Here is a 22,216-nt window from a genome sequence, read left to right on the forward strand (position 1 = left end):
ATGTATAGTACAAGAAATACCACCACGTTTCCATCACACCTTTTGTATACACAAGACTTATCTGGTTACTAAATAAATCCATAGGTCTGGATTACTTTGATAAGTCGGATGTTCCAAGACCTTTAAGCTTTGCCTCAGTCCATAGACTGATTGAGCTTGCACACAAGATGCTCTTAGCCCTTTGCAATGAACCCTTCTGGTTGCTTTATATGGATGCTTTCTTCAAGACTTCCATTAAGGAATGCTATCTTGACATCCACTTGCCAAATAGATAAAAGAATTCGGATAGACTTAAGCATGGCTACCAGTGAAAAAGTTTCCTTTTTCATCAAGCCTTGCTTTGAAAGTTACTACCTTCCTTTCTATCCCTCTTTTCCTATTATAAACCTTTTTACACCCAAAGTCTTTTACACCATTTGGTGGTTCTACAAGTTTCCAGATTTTATTAGAATACATATATTCTAATTCTTTTTATTCATTACTCTTTGCCAAGATGCTACATCTTTATCTTGGAGTGCTTCGTCATATGTCCGGAGATCAGGTTCATGTCCTTCAGAGATCGAGTCCAAAAACTCTCCCAAAACATGAATCTTTTAGGTTGCCTAACAACCCTCCCACTACGACGAGGCACTTTCTGCAATTGTGTATCATTTGTGATACGTGTTGCAGTTTCCTTGTGCTATCTCATCTTATACAGTTGGTACTAGTTTAGACATGTCTTTTCTTATTTCCTTAAGAACAAATTTTCTTATGGGCACGTGGTTGATTATATAGTCCTTTTCTAAAAATCGGGCATTGATGCTAACAATACACTACAACAAAATCGCTCATAGACATCGGTTTCCCACCGGTGTCTATTTGATTTTCGACCGATGTCTATGAAGCCGATGTTAAAAGTCTGCCATTTTAGACATCGGGTTAAAACCGGTGTAGTATCACTTAACGACAGCGGTCTTTGAATCGGTTATTAACCGGTGTAGTATCACTTAACGACACCGTTTCATCAACAGTGTAAAACCGATATAATATTGTATGTTAATAACACCAGTTTTGGCAACGGTAAATGACCGATGTAATATTACTTTATAACACCGGTTTTACATCGGTGGAAAACCGATGTAATATGTATATTTTTTAACAGCACAGATTTGATTTTAAAACCGATAATAACAAAAAAAAATACACAAATATTCACAAATTGTACAAATATTCTTCATTCAATAATATCCATAAAATACACAAATATTCACAAATTATATAAATAATCTTCTTACAACAATATCCATAAAATACCCAAACATTCTTTTTACATCAAAAGCTAGCTAATAGATATCAAAATCAAAGTATAACATTCTGTTAACACATCAAGTTACAACTGTCTCAAATGTAATCTAGCATGCATTCAGCCCACTCGAACCGCACTTCATCAATTTCAACTCTGGAGTACTTGAGATTTGTAAACTGTAAAAATACATAAATCCACCATATGTCAAATAACTAAAACAAATGTGTGCATGTATCAAATAAAATAGAATACTGAGTTTTTAAAGGCTGCTGTGGAAGATAACGAATATAACAGTGAAGGAAGCATAGAAGAACAAAGAAAATGTTCATAGTTAACAAGCAAATGAAGAGATATACTATTTATTGTACTACCTCTGATGCCATCTTCCAAATCTCATAAGCAAGAATGCAACTGTGCCCTTTGTATACACATGGCTAATAGACATAATACAATAAGGAGCAAAGGCTATAAAATTCACCATCACCACGCAATCAATGAAGCAGGCAAACACAAGGTGGGTTGATATGCAGTGAATCAAAAGGCAACTGTGCCCTTTTTTGCGGCTTTCATCTTTCCCAGATAATTCCTTCAGTGATTTTTGCTGCTAACTTGGTTTCTGTTTTTTCACATCTTTGTATTAGCGGAATGGATTAAGATTATAAAACCCTCTTACATTTCTTTTGCAGTTGGTTGATTTTGAGAGCTGGAAAATTATTTTCTCAGAATCTAAGAAAAGTGCTGGTTACTTCAGCAGAGTCTCTCTTCCAGAATATAATGTTCCTCGAGAGCAACAAGAAATGGAAATTCAAGCTAACATCTTTGCTTTTGGAGTAGTTTTACTGGAAATAATCAGTGGAAGACCTCCATATTGCAAGGAAAGAGGGTGTCTGATAAATTGGGCAAGATGCATATTTGAAAATATTTGATACTCAAAAACAGCATCAGCTTCTTGTAACAGATACTGAGGGCATAAACCCAAATTTGTTCTTATTTCCTACAAACTTCCAATAATCATTTGTTCCATGTAGTTTAGAAGCTTAATTCTCAACAAGCCCTCTAATCAGTTCATACAATAGTCAGGGTAAGTTAAAGGTTGTATTACCTCTATTTAGCTACCTTATCACATCCCAACTGAGGAAACCATAGCCTCGCTGCAAATCACAAGTTTCTTTCAACATTATCTTCCCTTTGGAGATTCATTAGTTGGAAAAGACATAACATTGTTTGCCCTTTGGGTTCGCTAGTCTCAAGATATATCCTTCTTGATCCAACAGTTTGTGATTCATATTAGTAGATTCATGCTATATATCCACGGCTCATTGTTCTTCTATGTTATACAGGCCACAAAGTATCTTTAAAACCCAGAAGAGATAAGTAAACTAGTAGACCCTGAACTGAAAAACACAAAGTCAGAAGACCTCGCGGGTTACAGGTAGCCATGTGCATGAAGATGGGGGTCTAAAAGTGTATATCTGGTTAAGTAGGGTCATACTTGATGGTAGATGTACAAAAAAAAATTGGTTCTCAAAATTCAGAAAATACACTTAAACAATAAAATAAAAAAAACTTAGTTTAGAGTCACAAAATGAACCTTTTGCTATGAAACAGGAGCCCAACATTTAAACAATCAAAATAAGGATTAGTATTGATTACCCATTTATCTTAATAGGTTAGGTTAAATTCGAGTATCAATCCTTTAATCCTAAGGTTACCATTTAAGATAGCTTATCCAGCCACTCTACTCACTGCATCTCCTAATCTCTAATTCCTTTCTTCTTAGGCAATCATTTAGTCTCCAACTAGTATATGGTTTGTAACAAAAGCATAACATTCAGTTTGTATAAAAAAAATCATTGTAACAAAAGCATAGCATCCAGTTTGTATCAAAAAATCATAGCAAGCACGAGTTTGTAAATCACGAATAAGTATTGGCAACATAATAGGCAATGAATGAGCCATATTGGAATTCAAGCAGGACAAATTGAACTTGAGATTAAGTATTGCATAAAGAAAGAATTGGATTTACCATATCCTTCCATAGAGATAATTTGTAAATCACCACCAAAATAGCGAGCATAGAGACGACTAATTGGAAGCCCATAACCATAACCAGCCATAATTACTCCATCTGAGCTTCCTTCATCGTTTTCCTCGAGTGGATTTTTAGCAGTGCTATAGAGATATGTGAAAATCTTTGGAAGACCACTTCTTGGTATGCCACCCCCTTCATCTGATATCTGAAATAATTGATAGCATATCAAGATCAGTATTCCAAAGCTAGAAAAACTAGATGATTGATATGTAATAAGAAATTCCTCGAACCATGAGTATTAACAAACAGAGAAATGCCATAAGATATAATTTAATGATATTAAGAAGAAGATAAATTACAAAAATTAGAAAATTTTTGCATTTATCCGGGTGTTATACTTGTATCAACAGCAGATGCTGATATACATGTTGGCAGTAAAAGATTTTCAACAGGCTCTGACGTATTCTTGTATGCATATAGTCAGATATAGACAAAGTGGAAGACTCTTGGATTTCACATAATCATTGTCTGGTTTAAAAATAACCAGTAGCAATGAGCCCCAAATTCATGAAATATTTGAGAATTTCCCTAACTTTCATTTGTAATAGTTTTCTGATAAATCTGATTAACCACTTTAAAGAGTGAGGAGTTAGTCCAATTATGTTCTTCAATGTATAATTGTTCTCTGTCTTGCAAATCTACATCTGGTGGTTCTGCAGTATCAACACTTTTTAAGAAATAAAAAATGCCTGCAAGACATCAGTAACTATCAAGAATTCCCAAAGAAAATATAATTTAAATTCATATTTTTCATCTTCACTACATCTAGTTTCTATTTTCTAGAGTACCTAGTATTCTGTGTTAAATTCAAATTCTGCAACTTGCCAAGACAGCATGAATTTTTAACTAATCCTTTCTTATTCTTGAAGTATTGCAATCTTGCTTACCAAGCAGAATAACAATAATTGAAGATTAAGTATTTATTGGTATCGTACCTTTATTGTAACATCTTCAATCCCATCAGCGACAATAATTCTAACAGGAGGGGCATTCTTATCAGAATTCATAAAACATTCTTGAACCGCACGCAGAGAGTTTTTTACCAACTCAAAGACCATAAGGTGCAAATGAGAAGGAACATACCTGGTCCACAGTAGCAAGTTGAAAGAAATAATCAGATAAGTCATAAATATACAATATCATCAAAAAATTATTTATATAGTAAGGATGTGAACCTCAAACAAAAAGAAAGTTATAATCATATTACTCTGAAACGAGAGGATTGGTTATACTAATTCCTCCTCCTCGCGCTCTCCCCTGCCTTGTGTCTCTTGGGGAAGCACGAGTTTGGGATGAGGATCATGGCCTTCGTGACCTTCTGCGGGCTGAGGACGGGGGACCTGCGGCTGATCACTAGGACTGTGCTGCCGAAAATTTTCTTGGAGAACCTCCATCTGCATGCATGCGAGGTGCTGAAAGGGAGGCGAGCTGTTGTGCTCACCACCTTGCCGAGGCTCATGGTGGAGGGATTCTTGAAGGAGTACTTAGAGGTGGGGGAGGTGGTGGGGGCGGAGCTGCAGGTGGTGAAGGGCTGCTACTTCACGGGGGTCATCTCTTGGCCTGACAAACAGAGAGCTCTCAGGGACATGGTCAAGGCCGGTGCGGCCATTGTGAACCTCTCCAACGTCCACCACCACCAACTCTCGGCCAAGGTTAGACTTGCATTTCTTTCGATTCCACGTTAGTCGATCAAAGATATGAGTTAAAAGTGATTGTTTTATTTTTCAGGAAATTTATGTCGTGAGAGAGGAGGAATCAAGGAGTGAGAGCAGCAAAATGCCGAGAAACAAGTACCCGAAGCCACTTGTGTTCCATGACGGAAGACTAGCTTTTCTCCCGACGCCATGCGAGATGATGGCGTTCTTCATGTGGATACCCGTGGCAATCCCTTTGGCCGTGTTCAGGATCGCGATGGGGATCATTTTCCCTTATAAAATATCCATCTTCATTGCTGCCGTCACCGGAATCCGATTCCGGAGGGCTGGAGATGGGAAAGCGAACGGGGAGAAGAAGGGGGTGGTGTACGTGTGCACGCACCGGACGCTGTTGGACCCGGTGATGCTGTGCTCGGCACTGGAGAGGATGGTGCCGGCCGTGACGTACAGCCTGAGCCGGGTGTCGGAGGCGTTGGCGCCGATGCGGCGGCTGCTGGCGGTGGAGGGGGGCCTGGCGGTGTGCCCGGAGGGGACGACGTGCCGGGAGCCGTACCTGCTGCGGTTCAGCCCGCTGTTCGCGGAGGTGGCGGAGGAGGTGGTGTCGGTGGCTCTGGACACGGGTGGGAATGTTGTACGCTACCAAGGCCTCCTCTTCTCAACCAAATGGAGGAGTTGGAGGAGATGCGGTGTGGTTGGACGGAGAAGCAAGTTCGTCGTGTCTTGATCCTGATCGGGAGAGGATCTAGGAAGGGGGGAAGAGGGAGATGAGGTTGAGAGAGATGGTCGGAGGTTTAGGTTTAGGCTGAGAGAGATGGTCGGATGGTCGGATGGTCGGAGGTTTAGGTTATCGCGAGAGAGATGTCGCGCGGAGGAAGGGCGGGATAAAGATTTAGGTTTGGAGGGAATTCACAGTGTGCAGATTTTGGCTTGTGGGGAAAAATTAAAATATTATTTGGGTTCATTAACATCGAATTTTAAAAACCGATGTTAAAATCGGTGTCTATTAACCAAAAAAAGGGCGTTCATAGACATCACCTAAAAAACCGATGTCTATGAGCTAAAATCTACGCTCATAGACACCGGTTTTTAGAAAAACCGGTGTAAAATACTCAAAGACATCGGTTTTAGCCTAAAACCGTTGTTGTTCCACTGATGTCTATGAGCGATTTTGTTGTAGTGAATAACCTTCTGATTTTTAAGACTATAAACCTACTTTTATTTCTCTAGGATAACTTACAAACAAGTGAATTCCTGTCCAACTTATCATTGTCACTCTTCAGCATATGTGCTGGACTACCTGAATCCAAATATGCTTCAAAATAGGCTTATGCCTATTTAGCAATTCTATATGAGTAGAGAGATTTGACTTTGGAAGGTACTATATTCACTTCCGTTTCCAGAGTATATCCTTAAAATGAATTTGGTAATTTTCCAAATAACTCATCATTAATCTACTTATTTCCATAAGAGTCTTATACCTTCCTTTTTCTACACCATTCTGTAGGGTGTACCAGGTGCAGTTAGTTGGGATTGAATCCCTACTTCTGATAAGTGACTCCTAAATTCTCCCAAGAGGTACTTGCCACTACGATCTTACCATAGTGACTTAATACTTTTACTTTAACATTTCTCCGCATCAGCCTTGTACTCTTTGAACTAATCAAAACACTTAGTCTTGCGGTACATCAAGTAAATGTATTTGTATCTTGAATAGTTGTCTATAAAATAGACGAAATATTCGATACTACCTCTTGTCTGGATAGTCATAGGATCACACAAATCAGAATGAACCAATTCCAACATATCTTTGGCTCCATACCCCTTAGACTTAAAAGCTTCTTGGTTATTTTTCCTTCCAAGTAAGACTCACAGGTTGGAAAGATTTCCACTACTAATGAACCCAAAAGTTCATTAGCTACCAATGAATCTTACTTAAGTTAATATAACCTAGACTTAGATGCCAAAGATATAATTGGTTCATTTCTGAATGTTGCTTTCTCTTAAAGTTAGAAGATGTGTTACTAATTTCCATTTGTTGCATCGTGGGAGTTATTGGATTATAAATTGTCAACCAACATACCATAATAGATAACTTCCTTATTTTTCTTGATAACAACTTTGTTATCAAAATAGACACAATATCTATTCTATAATAGTTTAGGAACTGAAATCAGGTTCTTTCTAAACTTAGTATGTAAAGACAATTTCTAATAATCCAAATTTTATTCCTATTAGAGAATAAACCTCTCCCACTGCAACAGCTGCTACTTTTGCAGTAATGCCCATGTGGACGGTGTTTTTATTTTAGTTGTCGGGTTTCCTGGAACCCTGCAATGAATTGCAGACATGATTAATGGCATCTGTATCTACACTTCAGGTTCTGGTAGATAACACCACTAGTCATGTTTCAACTAATGAATTAAATATACCTAAATTGTTCTTAGTTCTAAGAAGACAGTCTACTTAATGTCCAAGTCCTATTTCCAATCATTACTATTGGGACTACTAAGTCTTTTCTATAGTATAACAACTAGGGAATTGACAAACATTTTAAATTCTAAGAATTACAAAAATATTTGGTCAAGATCAATTCCTTAAAATCCCCATGAATTTTGTATGCCACGATAGTGTGGACGTATACAAAATCAAAGAGGAGATTTTATTCATTAATTTTATTATCTCGTCAACTTTACTTTATGACGAATAAAATTAATAGTTGATCTGTCTTTGATCAAATATTTGGTCAAAACTTTTGAATTTAAAATAACATTGATTCCTCAAACAATATTATTTAAATTCACCAACACCTCAAACACCGTGAATTTTGCATACCACGATAGTGTGGACGTATACAAAATTAAACATTTGTAAGAGGAGGGGTTTACCCATTAATTATCTTGTCAATAAATCTTGATGACAAATAAAATTACCTCAAATATCGTGAATTTTGCATGCCACGATAGTGTGGACGTATACAAAATTAAACATTTGTAAGAGGGGTTTTTAATTTTATTATCTTGTCAACCTATTTATTTGACAAATTAATAGTTGGTTTTCTTCGATCACACAAATAATAGCAGTGACTCCGATGGGGAGGATACTATTAGACATGCCTAAGTGTATACCATTACTTGACACTAAGTCCATTAATAAGATTGTGCCCCTTCCGATGGGGAAGATCACACACTCTTAATTAATTTCCTATAGTCATCCAAAATGGAAGTTTAAGCTAGTAATCCGCAAACAAGCTCATCTGATATGGAGGAAGGCACTCAGAGCCAACGCGCAAGCTTGTTGCATCACTTATAAACCAGTAATGGAGACCGTGGAATTTATTTAAAAAATAAATCCCTCTCCCACTTAGTTATTTAAAGTGAGGAATTTTGACTATGCTAGCCTACTTAGCATGCATACTAACAAGCACACACAACACAGCATAAAAAGCAATAAGTAGAAAAACTAATTTTCAACTATTATGGCTTTTATCTATTGTTGTCCTCCGTGTGTCGCCAACCCTAGCTACTGCCATCTTTGGCCACCGCCACCGGGTCTAGTTGTCGCATCCATCTTGCTCCTTGTTCCGCTGCGCCTCTGGTCCTCAAAAGGTTCCACGCCTTGCAAGATTCGATCCGCGACATAAATAGAATTTTACATTTTTCGATCCTATATTCCTCGAAGGAATGTACATGTAAACTAGATCAAACATAAAATAAAATTTACATCCATCAATCCTATATTCCATAAAAGGAATGTACATGTAACTAGATCAAAAAATAAAATCCTAATAAAACTAAATACAGCTCCTGCTGTATTTTATAATACAATCATGCACACACAATAAAATGCCGTTGACATGTCCAAGGGTCCAATCACACACATAAAACTATAAGCCATAATAGTTGGATCCTGCATCCACAAAGTTAGCACATCCTACTATTATCCTGCCTAAATTATGTATGACATGTGCATAATTAAACTAATACCATTACACAGAGGCAAAACCCTAGCTCTGATACCAATTGTTGGTTGCTACTCGGAAAACCAAGAGGTTCCACTGTACAAAAATTTTGTACAAAGGTCTGAACCTTTTCCTACCTACCATGTGTTCTTTTAAATTAAATTTTGGATCGCCTGCGGAACTTAACACGTTTGATCCAAAACTTAATATATTTATTCTTTTAGGTTTTGACTTGGATCTCCTGCGGAACTTAACACGTTTGATCCAAATCACCTAAGTTATTAATTCCATTAAATATTAATTTCCAAAATTGGTTCCTAGTACTGACGTGGCGAGGCACATGACCTTCTTGGATATGGGAGCAACCACCACCGACTAGACAAAACATTTTAAGGAAAGCTAATATTTAATTTCCTAAAATAACTTTAGGTCAACCGAAAAGAACAATCAAATCACAAGGAAAATAAAAACAAAAGAACACTATATCAAAAACAAATTCGAAACACTAGAATCGTATGCCTCTTGTATTTAGTATTATTTCCAAAAATAACTAGTATGATGCGGAAAGAAAAATTACTAGTTATACCTTTTAGAAAGATCTCTTGATCTTCTACCGTATTCCTCTTCTAACCTCGGACGTTGTGTGGGCAACGATCTTCCGAGATGAGAACCACCTAGGCACCTTCTTTCTTCTTCCTTCAAGTTTCGGCCAAGCACAAGAACTTCCAAAGGATGAAGAATTTTCCACCAACCAAGCTCCAAGGGATGCATGCTTTCTCTCCTTCTTCTCCTTCCTTGATCCGGCCACATCCTCCAAGCTCCAAGAGATGATATATTTCGGCCACAACAAGAGGAGAAAAGAGAAAGGGAAGGGGTGGCCACCACACCAAGGAAAAGAGGGAGAAAAATAAAATAGAGTCCTTAGCCTTGAAGCCTCCTCTACCCCCTCTTTTATAATCCTTGGTCTTGGCAAATAAGGAAAATTTAATAAAAACTTCCTTAATTCTTTTTCCATTGAAAAGGAAAATTTATTTAATTAAAAACAATTTTTCTTTTCAATTTGTAATGGCCGACCACTACATAAATTCTCCAAGCAAATGAAATTTTAAACAAAAATTAAAACTTCCTTATTTGCTTTCGGAAATTTATAAAAAATTTGTCCAATAATTTTTCCCTTCATGATTGGTTAATAAAAAATAAATTTTATAAATTAAATCTTTCTTTAAACATGTGGATAATTTCCGGAAAGTTATCTCAAAAATTAAAATCTCCTTTCAATCTACAAATAAGGAAAGATATTAAATCTTTTCTTAATTTTTTGTAGAAACTAATAAAAGAGAATTATTAATTTTTAAACTTTCTTTTAAATCATGAACATGGTTAAAAAGGAAAGTTTTTACCAAAATTAAAATCAACCTTTTAATCTACAAATAAGGAAAGAGATTTTGCTCTTCTCTTAATCTTTTGTAGAATCTTATAAAAGGAAAGATTTAAATTTTTAAACTCTCTTTTAAATCATGTTATCACATAAGAAAAATTTTTAAAAAATAAAAATATTTTTATTTTAATTTGGGCCGGCCATACCAAGCTTGAACCCAAGCTAGGGCCGGGCACCTTGAAGCACCCATGAACTAAACTTTGGCCGGCCCTAGCTTGGTCTCCAAGCTAGCTTGGTCGGCCCCTATGGGATGGGTAAAAAGGTGGGTACAGGTGGGTATAGTACTCTATAATTAAGAGGCTACGATAGGGACCGAGAGGAGGAATTGGTTTTGGTCTCCCGATAAAATTAAGCATCCCGTGTTCGCCCCGAACACACAACTTAATTTTATCAATAATAATTCATTCCACTAGAGAACTATTATTGAACTACCGCACCAATTCCAAATTACATTTTTGGGCTCCTTCTTATTATGAGTGTGTTAGTCTCCCTGTGTTTAAGATTACAAATGTCCACTAATTAAGTAAGTTACTGACAACTCACTTAATTAATATCTAGCTCCAAAAGTAGTACCACTCAACTTCATCGTCATGTCGGACTAAGTCCACCTGCAGGGTTTAACATGACAATCCTTATGAGCTCCTCTTGAGGACATTCTCAACCTAGATTACTAGGACACAGTTTCCTTCTATAATCAACAACACACACTATAAGTGATATCATTTCCCAACTTATCGGGCTTATTGATTTATCGAACTAAATCTCACCCATTGATAAATTAAAGAAATAAATATCAAATATATGTGCTTGTTATTATATTAGGATTAAGAGTACACACTTCCATAATAACTGAGGTCATTGTTCCTTTATTAAGTCAGTATAAAAGAAACGACCTCTAATGGTCCTACTCAATACACTCTAAGTGCACTAGTGTAATTATATAGTTAAGATAAACTAATACCTAATTACACTACGACCTTCCAATGGTTTGTTCCTTTCCATCATGGTCGTGAGCTACTGTTTATAATTTATAAGGTACTGATAACATGATCCTCTGTGTGTGACACCACACACCATGTTATCTACAATATAAATTAACTTAACAACTACATTTATCATAAATGTAGACATTTGACCAATGTGATTCTTATTTCTAGATAAATGTTTATACCAAAAGCTAGGCTTTTAGTATACATCCTAACAAACGCGTCCTCACCTACTCCACTCAGGAGATTTACCTGTTGCTAGTGCGATCCTACAGATCGACTGGACTTTTGCTCAACGTTCGAAGCTTTCGGACTTTCTGCTGGACTTCCGCTTCCTGGCCCATCTAGTCTTTCACCTGGTTCGCGACACCAGGGCTTTCCACCTAGGGTTACCCCCCTAGGACTTTTGCCTGAAGCTCTCGACCCGCCAAGACTTTCCGCATAGGGTTACCGCCTCCTATGACCTAGGGTTACCACCCCCTAGGGTTTTCCACCTGCCTAACCGCAGCTAGGACCTTTTCCTAAGTATCACTTAGGACTTTCCTGCAAGCTCCATGAACTTGTTAGATCACAACACTACTTAACTTTGAACCTTTTGTCATTATCAAAACTTGGGTTCAATCGTCTGATGCTTCCCGCACCAACACTTGTGTGTTGGCTCTGAGTGCCTCCCTCCCCATCGGATGAGTTTGTTTGCAGATCACTAGATCAAACTTCCTTTATGGATGGTTATAGGAAATTATTTAGGAGCGTGTGATCTTCTCCATCTGAAGGGGCACAATCCTATTTAATGGACTAAGTATCAAGTAATGGTAGACACTTAGGCACATTTAATAGTATCCTCTCCATCGGAGTCACTGCTATTATTTGTGTGACCGAAGAAAAAAACCAACTATTAATTTTATTTGTTATAAAGTTAGGTTGACAAGAATAAAATTAATGGGTAAAACCTCCTCTTACAAATGTTTATTTTTGTATACGTCCACACTATCGTGGCATGCAAAATACACGGTGTTTGAGGTGTTGGTAAATTTAAATAATATTATTTGAGGAATTAATATTATTCTAAATTTAGAGTCTTGACCAAAGTTTACTTTGTGATTCTTAGGATGACTTTCAACCCATTGGTCATTATACTGAAAGAGAACAAACTTACTGGTCTAAACTATATAGATTGGAAAAGGAACTTGGATATTGTCCTAACTGCTGAAGGCTATAAGTTTGTACTATTAGAGACCTTCCTTGATGCACCTGATAGTGATTCTAGTGAAGAGGAGATTAAGTATCATAAGAAATGAGTAAAAGCATATGAGATGGTGCGGTGTTACATTTTGGCTTTAATGACAAATGTGCTGCAACATCAGCATCAAGACTTACCAACTGCTTATGATATGATGAACAATCTCAAAAAACCCTTTGGACAGCAGAATCGGGCTGCTAGGCAAGAGATAATGAGAAAATTAATGACAGTCACCATGTTAGATGAGACACCCGTAAGGGATCATATCCTCTAGATGATGGATTATTTAAATGAAATACAGATCCTTGGAGCTGAAATCGATGGGGAAACCCAGATCGATATTATTCTCTAAACGCTACCCAGAAGTTTTGAGCAGTTCCGCCTGAACTATATGTTGGGTTTTTCGGGCTACGAAAATCACTTTTTCGCGTCGCGGAAACCCCGAAACCCCCATGCCACCTGATCCGTGCGAAGAGTATAGAACAAAACTTTACATGTATGAGTTTACTAACTAGATCTACACTTAGATCTATATGTTTAGAAAGTTACCCTTGTTGTGTGCCCTTTACAAATCCCGCTCGTCCAAGGTACGCCGGATCTCGAGTGTGTTCAAATGTACACACCTCTAGTAGTATCCACACGAACAAGAAGTGTTCTCTAACACTCAAGGATGGAGAAGAGAATACCACAAGTGTGCTAGCACTTCTTGATGCTCTCGGATAGGATTGGAAGATGAAGAAAGGAAACAGAAGAGAACACACTCCTCAAAAAACTCTATGTGACTTTCACTAACCTTTCTTCTTGGATTAGACTCACTCTCCTTTCTTCTCCCTTGCTTGAAACCCACGGCAACAGTAGAGAAAGGAGCAAGAAGAGAGCTTGGGAGGAGGAAGATCACTTGAATGAGAGTTATTCACCAAAATGAAAAAAAAACCTTCTTTTTCATCAATTGGCCGTCCACTACAAGAGGTGTAACCCCCTTCACATTAATCACAATTAATGTGAAGGTCATTAAAGAGAATAGTTGTAACCTCCATGAGGTGGCACATGTGATGATGTGGCACATCATCATTAGTTCTCCTAATGCCAAGTCACAAATGATATGGCATAAAGTCAAGTCAAACTTGACTCTTCCTCTTCCTCTCAAGTCAAGTCAAACTTGACTTAATCTCTCTCATGGTTGATCTAATCCAACCATTTAATTCAAGCCAATTTAATATAATGAATCTAATTTATTTAATTAAATTGATGAACACATGAATCAACTTGAGTCCAACTCAATTAGCCCAATTAGGATTACTCTTAATCCAATTTGATTCATCACATGAATCTAATCCTCTTGGTTCATCATATGAACCTAATCTCCATCCACTTGTTCTTTGTGTGTGACCCAATAGGTTCTTGTAACGTTGGCAATGCCCCTAAACTCATTTAGAAGCATAAGTAATGAGTGGTATCTAGCAATACATCATTACTACCCAAGTTACAAGAATGTTGAGATCCAACATCACCTTGTGACTACTAATTGTGACTCCTCACAATATATGACAAGTGTCCTTCTATCCTAGACATCTAGATTGATCAATGTGAGGCATAGACCGTGTCATCCTCTGATCAATCTAAATCTTGAACTCCGAGTAGACTCACTAAATCAAATGAGCTCAATATCTTATATTGACTCATTTGAGCATGGCCATGCACTTCGTGGTCTCACTCTATCAAGAATATCGATGTCTCTCCCGTCATATAGGAGGGATAGATCCCATCTACATCACTCACATCCCTCCGCATAATTTGTTACATACCCAGTAATCGCCTTTATAGTCCACCCAGTTACGGGTGACATTTGACGAAACCAAAGTACATAACTCCTTATGTAGGGAACCATGGTGACTTCAGGTCTAAGGACTAGTAGTCATACTAATAGCCACATGAGAAAGTATATGACACTCATATAACGATCCATGATACTTTCTCATGGCGGGTCATTCAGTATACATTCTCCAATGCATACCCATGTGTCAACTTGATATCTCCATATCCATGACTTGTGAGATCGAGTCATCGAGTTGACCTACATGCTAGTCTTATTGCATTAACATTGTCCCTGAATGTTAATACTCGACTAGGAATGATTAAGAGTAGTGTTCCCTATATCATCTCACTATCGATTCAACCAATCGATTGATATAGGTAAGAACCTTCTACTCAAGGACGTTATTATACTTAGTTTATTTAGCACCAATACAAGTAAGTATAATAACCAAAAACTAAATGCCTTTATTTATATAGAATATGATACAACAAGTCCAAAATACAATCATCAAATGATTGGCTCTAGGGCTCTAGCTAACACTATAACATGAACAAAAGGGCTTATATGTTGATGCAACTTCTAACAGAACTTCAAGCAGCAGAGGTATATTTCATCATAGTTCTCAGATTCACTTTGCTGAAAATGTTTCTACTTCTAAGTCGAAACGCAAGAAGAAGAAGAAACAGGCTGGCTCAGCAAAGAAGGTGAAAAGATCTCTAGGTACTGGACCTAAAGCTAGAGTGAAGAAGCCAAAGGGTAAGTGCTTCATCTGCAAGCAGTCGGGACATTGGAAGGCGGACTGTCCTTGTAGGAATCAGAACAATAGAGGTATATCTTATTCTCTTGTAGTTGAAACATGTTTAGCGGTGTTATTTACCAGTACCTGGTGTGTAGATACATGAGCCACTAATCATGTCTGCAATACATTGCAGGGGTTCCAGGAAGCCCGACGACTATATGAGGGAGAGATAACGGTTTACATGGGCAATGCTACGAAAGTGGCGGCTGTTGTAGTGGGAGACGTCTACTTATCATTTGATAGGAATAGAAATTTGATTTTGAGAAATTATCTTTATGTACCAACTTTCAGAAAGAATTTAATTTCAGTTTCTAAATTGTTTGTGGATGGATATTCTGTTTCTTTTGATGACAAAGTAGTTATCAAGAAGAATAAGGTTATTATCTGTTCTGGTACATTAGTAGGCAACTTGTATACTCTAAATCTAATTTCTCCCATAAAGCAACAAATGGAAATTAATAACACATCTTCTAATTCTTATAAGAGAAAGTAACCTTCGGAAATGAACCTAACATATCTTTGGCATCTAAGACTTGGTCATATTAACTTAAGTAGGATTCAAAGGCTAATAGCCAATGGACTCTTGGGTTCATTAGTGTTGGAAAACTTTCCAACTTATGAATCTTGCTTGGAAGGTAAAATGACCAAGAGACCTTTTAAGGCCAAGGGGTATAGAGTCAAAGATGCATTAGAACTGGTTCATTCTGATTTGTGTGGTTCTATGTCTATCCAGGCAAGAGATGGTTACAAATATTTTGTCTCTTTTATATACGATTATTCGAGATACGGATACATTTACTTGATGCACCGCAAGTCTGAGTGCTTTGATAAGTTCAAAGAGTACAAGACTGATGTGGAGAAACGTCATGTTAAAAGTATCAAGACACTACGGTCTGATCGTGGTCGATCGATTACCCCAACCTTGACTTATCTAAACTCAAGTCCAAGGTTTCCAAACCCAACATCCAGTCAACCGTGACTTGTTAGGACTCCTTTTACTTAGCATCTGGTCAACCGTGACCTATTGGGACTCCTTCTGCCTAGCATCTGGTCAACCTTAACCTGCTGGGACTTCTTCACCAAGTGTCCGGTCAATCCTTTGACCCACTTTGACTTTTATCCTTGTGTCAAGTGTCCGATCAACCTTGACCCACTTGGACTTACTGTCTCATGTCAAGTGTCTGGTCCTCCATGACCCACTTGGACTTCCACCAGATGTTCGATCACCCTTGACCCATCTGGATTTCCTCATGCCAAGTATCTGGTCAATCCTTTGACCTACTTGGGCTTCCCAACACCAGGTGTCCAATCAATCTTGACCCACCCAGATCTCCATATGCCTGGCTTCACTCACCAAATCTTTCCATCTGCTTGACTTCACTCACCAAGATTTTCACCTAGCTTCACTGACTAGGTCTTTCGTTCTACCTAGCTTCACTCACTAAGGCTTTCCATCTGCCTGGCTTCACTCACTAGGAATTTCATCTAGCTTCACTCACTAGGATTTTCACATGGCTTCACTCACCAGGATTTTCCCACTGCCCAACTTCACTCACCGGGGCTTTCACCTAGCTTCACTCACTAGGGTTTTCACCACTGCCCGACTTCATTCACCGAGACTTTCTCACTGCCCGGCTTCACTCATCGAGACTTTCACCTGCCTAGCTTCACTACTAGGTCTTTCACCTAGCTTCACTCACCAGGATTTTGTAACTGTCTAACATCCAGTTAGGACTTTCCTAGTCAGGTATCCGGTCAACCTTGACCTACTTGACTCTTCTTCACATCAAATTGGTCAGTCCTTGACCAAAGAGGAATTGTATTAACAATCTCTCCAATCAGACGATTGCATCTATAATCTCCATGTATTGTCAAACATCGAAACTCAAACATCAAGACTTAAGCTTGAGCCAACTCAAGCTTAGTCAACCTGGCCCAGGGAATATTCCACCAACAATCTCCCCTTTTTTTATGTTTGACAATACCTTTAAGTTAGGCTAATCCCATAGCCTCAACTTTTTCTTCATGCCAATGCATAAATGAGGGTTTCCTTCATTCTCTCCCTTCTTAGAGGGTAAACTTAATCTTTAGGTAATGAAGGAATAATTTAGACCCTACATTCTCCCCCAAACTTTTCTAGAGAAGCAATGAAGGCCTAACTTAAACCCTATATTCTCTCCCTATTCGCACACATAAAAAACTCTCCTCTTGAAGAGTTACTCAACGTTGTTCACAACCTACCATATTGTTCGCAACACCACAATGAAGGTCTCATACCCTTTATTGCATCTAATGCTCACCCTTGAGCATTAACCACTTCACCATGCTCATCTAATTCCAACAGTGAATGTATCATATGTTAGTTAGAGCCCTAGAGCCAATCATTTGATGATTGTATTATGGACTTATTGTATCATATTCTTATATAAATAAAGGCATTTGTTTTGGTTATTATACTTACTTGTATTGGTGCCAAATAAACTAAGTATAATAGCATCCTTGAGTATAAGGTTCTCACCTATATCAATCGGTTAGTTGAACCGATAGTGAGATGATATAAGGAACACTACTCTTAATCATTCCTAGTTGAGTATTAACATTCAGGGACAATGTTAATGCAATAAGACTAGCATGTAGGTCAACTCGATGACTTGATCTCACAAGTCATGGATATAGAGATATCAAGTTGACACATGGGTATGCATTGGAGAATGTATACTGAATGACCCGCCATGAGAAAGTATCATGGATCGTTATATGAGTGTCATATACTTTCTGATGTGGCTATTAGTATGACTACTAGTCCTTAGACCTGAAGTCACCATGGTTCCCTACATAAGGAGTTATGTACTTTGGTTTCGTCAAACGTCACCCGTAATTGGGTGGACTATAAAGGCGATTACTGGGTATGTAACGCATTATGCAGAGGGATGTGAGTGATGTAGATGAGATCTATCCCTCCTATATGACGAGAGAGACATCGATATTGTTGATAGAGTGAGACCACGAAGTGCATGACCATGCCCAAATGAGTCAATATGAGATATTGAGCTCATTTGATTTAGTGAGTCTACTTGGAGTTCAGAATTAGATTGGTCAGAGGATGACACGGTCTATGCCTCACATTGATCAATCTAGATGTCTAGGATAGAAGGACACTTGTCATATATTGTAAGGAGTCACAATTAGTAGTCACAAGGTGATGTTGGATCTCAACATTCTTATAACTTGGGTAGTAATGATGTGTTGCTAGATACCGCTTATTACTTATGCTTCTAAAAGGGTTTAGGAGCATTGCCAACATTATAAGAACCTATAGGGTCACACACAAAGGGAAATTAGATGGAGATTAGGTTCATTTGATGAACCTAAAGGATTAGGTTCATGTGATGAACCAAATTGGATTAAGAGTAATCTAAAGTAGGCTAATTGAGTTGGACTCAATTTGATTCATGTATTAGATGAGTCTAATTTGGACTTAGACTCATTGAATTAATTTAATTCAATGAATAGAGATTCATTAAATTAAAATTGACTTGAAGCAATGGTTAGATTAGATCAACTAAGAGAGAGAAGTGGTCAAGTTTGACTTGACTTGAGAGGAAGATGAAAGGTCAAGTTTGACTTGACCATTTGCCACCTCATTGGTGAGTTGGCATTGAGTGGGCCAATGATGATGCTCCACATCATCATGGTTGCTTAAGTGGGATGCAACCTCATGGGAGTTACCAAGAGTTGTGACTCTTGGCCTTCCATGGAGGTTACAACTCCACCTAAAGTGGTCGGCCACTTTTATTCAAGGAGGGAGTTTTATTTTTTCTTAATGAGTAACTCCATCTTCTTCTTCCTCTAGTTTTTCTTCTTGTTCTCCCTCTCCTCCCTTACTGATCTCTAAGATTGCTAGCACATCCTTAGAGGTTTTTCTCCATCTCTTTCTTGTGTGGATACACATAGAGAAGTGTCTACTTTGACACTTTTGAGATCCGGCGAACCGAGGACAAGCGGGATTGCGAAGGGCTTCACATCAAGAGTATATTCGTTCTCCTTTGTAGATCTACTATAGATCAAGGTTTAGAAACTCGTACTCGTAAGTTTTCGAAAGTTTTATCTTCGCACGGATCCGGTGGCGGGGGTTTCGGGGTTTCCGCGACGCGAAAAAGCGGTTTTCGTGGCCCGAAAAACCCAACATCATACCCTTCATTATATCCAATGCTCATCCTTGAGCATACTCCTTTTCTACAATGAAGATATCCAATCTTCCATTGTTCCCCAATGCTTAACCTTGAGCAATTTTCCAAACGAAGGATTTACCACCTCCAATGGTTTCGGAAAAATATTTCCATATTTTTAAAGAATAGCTCCCTTTAAAAATATGCTTCAAACTTCTATCATTTGCATCAACAATGACTTGGAGTTCCTAAATCTTTAGGAAACCCAAAAATTTAAAGTTTTGAGGTTTAAGAGATTCAATGTTGAAACTAACATCATCTTAAACTTTAACCTAGTGTTCCTTAACCATTTCTCCTTATTTTCATCATGAAAACTATTCCTAAATGTATACAAGTGTATTTCAAGGGGTTAGGAATGATTAAAGAGGATAAAAATGGATTAAAGTGCTAAAATCAGACTTTTCCAACCAAAATCAATCTTTTCAATCGATTAGGTTCTATTGATGGATTCAGAGAGGTTCTGTTTGCAGAACCTGCCTCTGAATCGATTGTCCGATCGATCTAGGCTTGAATAGATTGATTGCTTGATAGATTCCGTCTGCTACTGCTCACAAGAAACACATCCCAATTGATCGACTGATTGATTGGGGCCCTCCAATCGATCGACCGATTGATTGGGGCTCTGATTTCCTGAAATTCAATTTCAACGAAATTCAGAAATGCCCTAAAAATTATAAAAATTGTTGTAGATATTATTTAGGATATATACTATCATGGAAAAATAGTTTTCTAAGAAAATACATCCTATTTTCAAAGATTGATACAAACTTGGAAACTTGTAAAAACTTCAATGTTTCTTTCAATTTTGTGTCTAACTTTTCAATGATGATTACTATCAAAAGATAGCCTTCACCAAGGGTTTTCAAAGTATATTTAAAATATTTTTCAAAACCAATTTCCAACCATGTTCTTTGGCTCAATGCACATGACTTATACATTAGCTTTCCCAATGATTGGAGTACACATAACTATGTGTTTTGATGAAATCAAAACTCAACTAGATGCACTAAATCAACATCTTGAGTCTTGTTTATCATTCTAACATCTCACTTGTATTTAATGTGTACTAAAACACATACAAGTCACCTTATAGTTTTTGTGAGATGTAGATTTTGATTTTGCCTAAGTTAGGGATCATGCATATCTATCTAGACATTTTGAATTATGAACATTTACCTAGAATGTCACTTGTTAGTAAATATCATTATCCTTAATTACAAGGAAATAAAAATAATGCATGATGATTTATGACATACATCAAAATAAATGATTTTCAAAAAGAAAATATACTATTGCTACATGATATATGTATGACATTACATGATATTTTTGTTGTATTTTTCATAATAAACATGAATGCAAAATATGATGTCATGGTATACGATGAGCAAACAAAATATGGTAATTTAGCATAAATAAAATATACCTAGATATTCTATCTAAGTATTCTTAATCCTTAGCTAAACTAAAATTGATCCTAGATTTGCCCATATTTTCTCAAGAAAATGTCAAACCCCAACTTGGCATTTCTTTTGCCTTTCCTTAGTTGTGCCAATTTAAATTATGTGTAATTTCTCAAGGTTTGACACATTTTACTCTTCCAAAGAGTAAACAATTAATTCATTTCATTTTCAAAGATTAACAAAAACCTTGAAAATACCCTTCTAATTGGAGTTGACACTCTCTAACCCATCTAAGGGGTAGAGAAAATGCTCCTAGGAACCGAACACCTATTGGTTCTCCTTGGATATTCTAGGTACTCACTAGGGATAACTTCCATAGATACCTTCCTAATGACCTTTATAGGCTTCTTAGAAGCCTTGGTCATTTTTTCTAGGTCAACTCTAGGGATAGCTTCCCTTGTGACCTTCTTGATGACTTTCTTTGACTCCTTAAAAGTCCTAATCACATTTGTTGTTGCAAACATACTCCTAGGGATAACTTCCCTTATATCCTTGACTTAACCCCTAGACCTAGGATTGATTCTTTAGGTATATGGAACCCTATGATATGAAGCTACATCCTTCTTAGCCTTAGATTTGTATCCCAAACCTCTATGGTCATTGGATGACTTTTGGTTTCCTAAACCTATGTTATTCTCTTTTTGCCCCTTAAGGATACCTTTCATCCTTTTTAGGGTCTTTTCAATTTTGTCAAGCCTTGACCTTAAGACTTGATTTCTTTCCATAAATCCCTAGATTTTGGTTTATCATTATATCCTTGAGTATTTCTATTTCTAGGCTTATAACTAAGGTCCTTAGTGTTCTTGCCTAGTTTATCTACCTTCCTAACCTTAGGTGAGGTAGTCTTGGCATGAAGAGCCACATGATTTTAATCAATTCTATCATGCCTTCTATTTTTATGGTAAATTGCATTAAAATGATATAAGTTAGAACTAGCATGCTTGTTATCATTATTTAAAGGAGCTGGTTCAATAAATGATACCTTGGGTTTGCTCTTACAAACTCCCCCTTGACTTGAGCTTCCTCCTTTAGGCTTGACCGATTTCTTCCCTTTTGGGCATTAGTTCCAGTAATGTCCTTTTTGGTTGCAAGAAAAACACATAATGTACTCTTTGCTCTTTTCTCTTATGGGGGCAGTCTCCTATGGCTTCTCCTTGCTCTGTGGTGCCATTTGACCCTTCTTCTTGATCAATTTAGGGCATTTACTCTTATAATGCCTATGTTTCCTACACTTAAAGAATATAATATGATTTTT

The 22,216-nt window shown here is 37.4% G+C and overlaps 2 protein-coding genes across 2 annotated transcripts; one reads left to right on the top strand and one right to left on the bottom strand.

The window, feature by feature from the left end:
* Nucleotides 1–3,173: 3,173 nt before the first annotated feature.
* Nucleotides 3,174–4,478, bottom strand: LOC122020353 (pyruvate dehydrogenase (acetyl-transferring) kinase, mitochondrial-like). Its single transcript, XM_042578253.1, has 2 exons — nt 4,313–4,478; nt 3,174–3,522 (listed from the first exon to the last, which is right to left on the bottom strand). The coding sequence occupies exons 1-2, from the start codon at nt 4,433–4,435 to the stop codon at nt 3,253–3,255; spliced, it is 393 nt and encodes a 130-aa protein (XP_042434187.1). The 5' UTR covers nt 4,436–4,478; the 3' UTR covers nt 3,174–3,252.
* Nucleotides 4,479–4,678: 200 nt separating this feature from the next.
* LOC122019217 (glycerol-3-phosphate acyltransferase 1-like) lies at nt 4,679–22,149 on the top strand. The gene is made up of 3 exons (XM_042576710.1): nt 4,679–5,029; nt 5,106–5,663; nt 22,099–22,149. The coding sequence occupies exons 1-3, from the start codon at nt 4,679–4,681 to the stop codon at nt 22,147–22,149; spliced, it is 960 nt and encodes a 319-aa protein (XP_042432644.1).
* The last annotated feature ends 67 nt before the right edge of the window (nt 22,150–22,216 follow it).

This window comes from Zingiber officinale, chromosome 9A (assembly GCF_018446385.1).
Source record: "Zingiber officinale cultivar Zhangliang chromosome 9A, Zo_v1.1, whole genome shotgun sequence".
NCBI classification, from domain to species: Eukaryota; Viridiplantae; Streptophyta; class Magnoliopsida; order Zingiberales; family Zingiberaceae; genus Zingiber; species Zingiber officinale.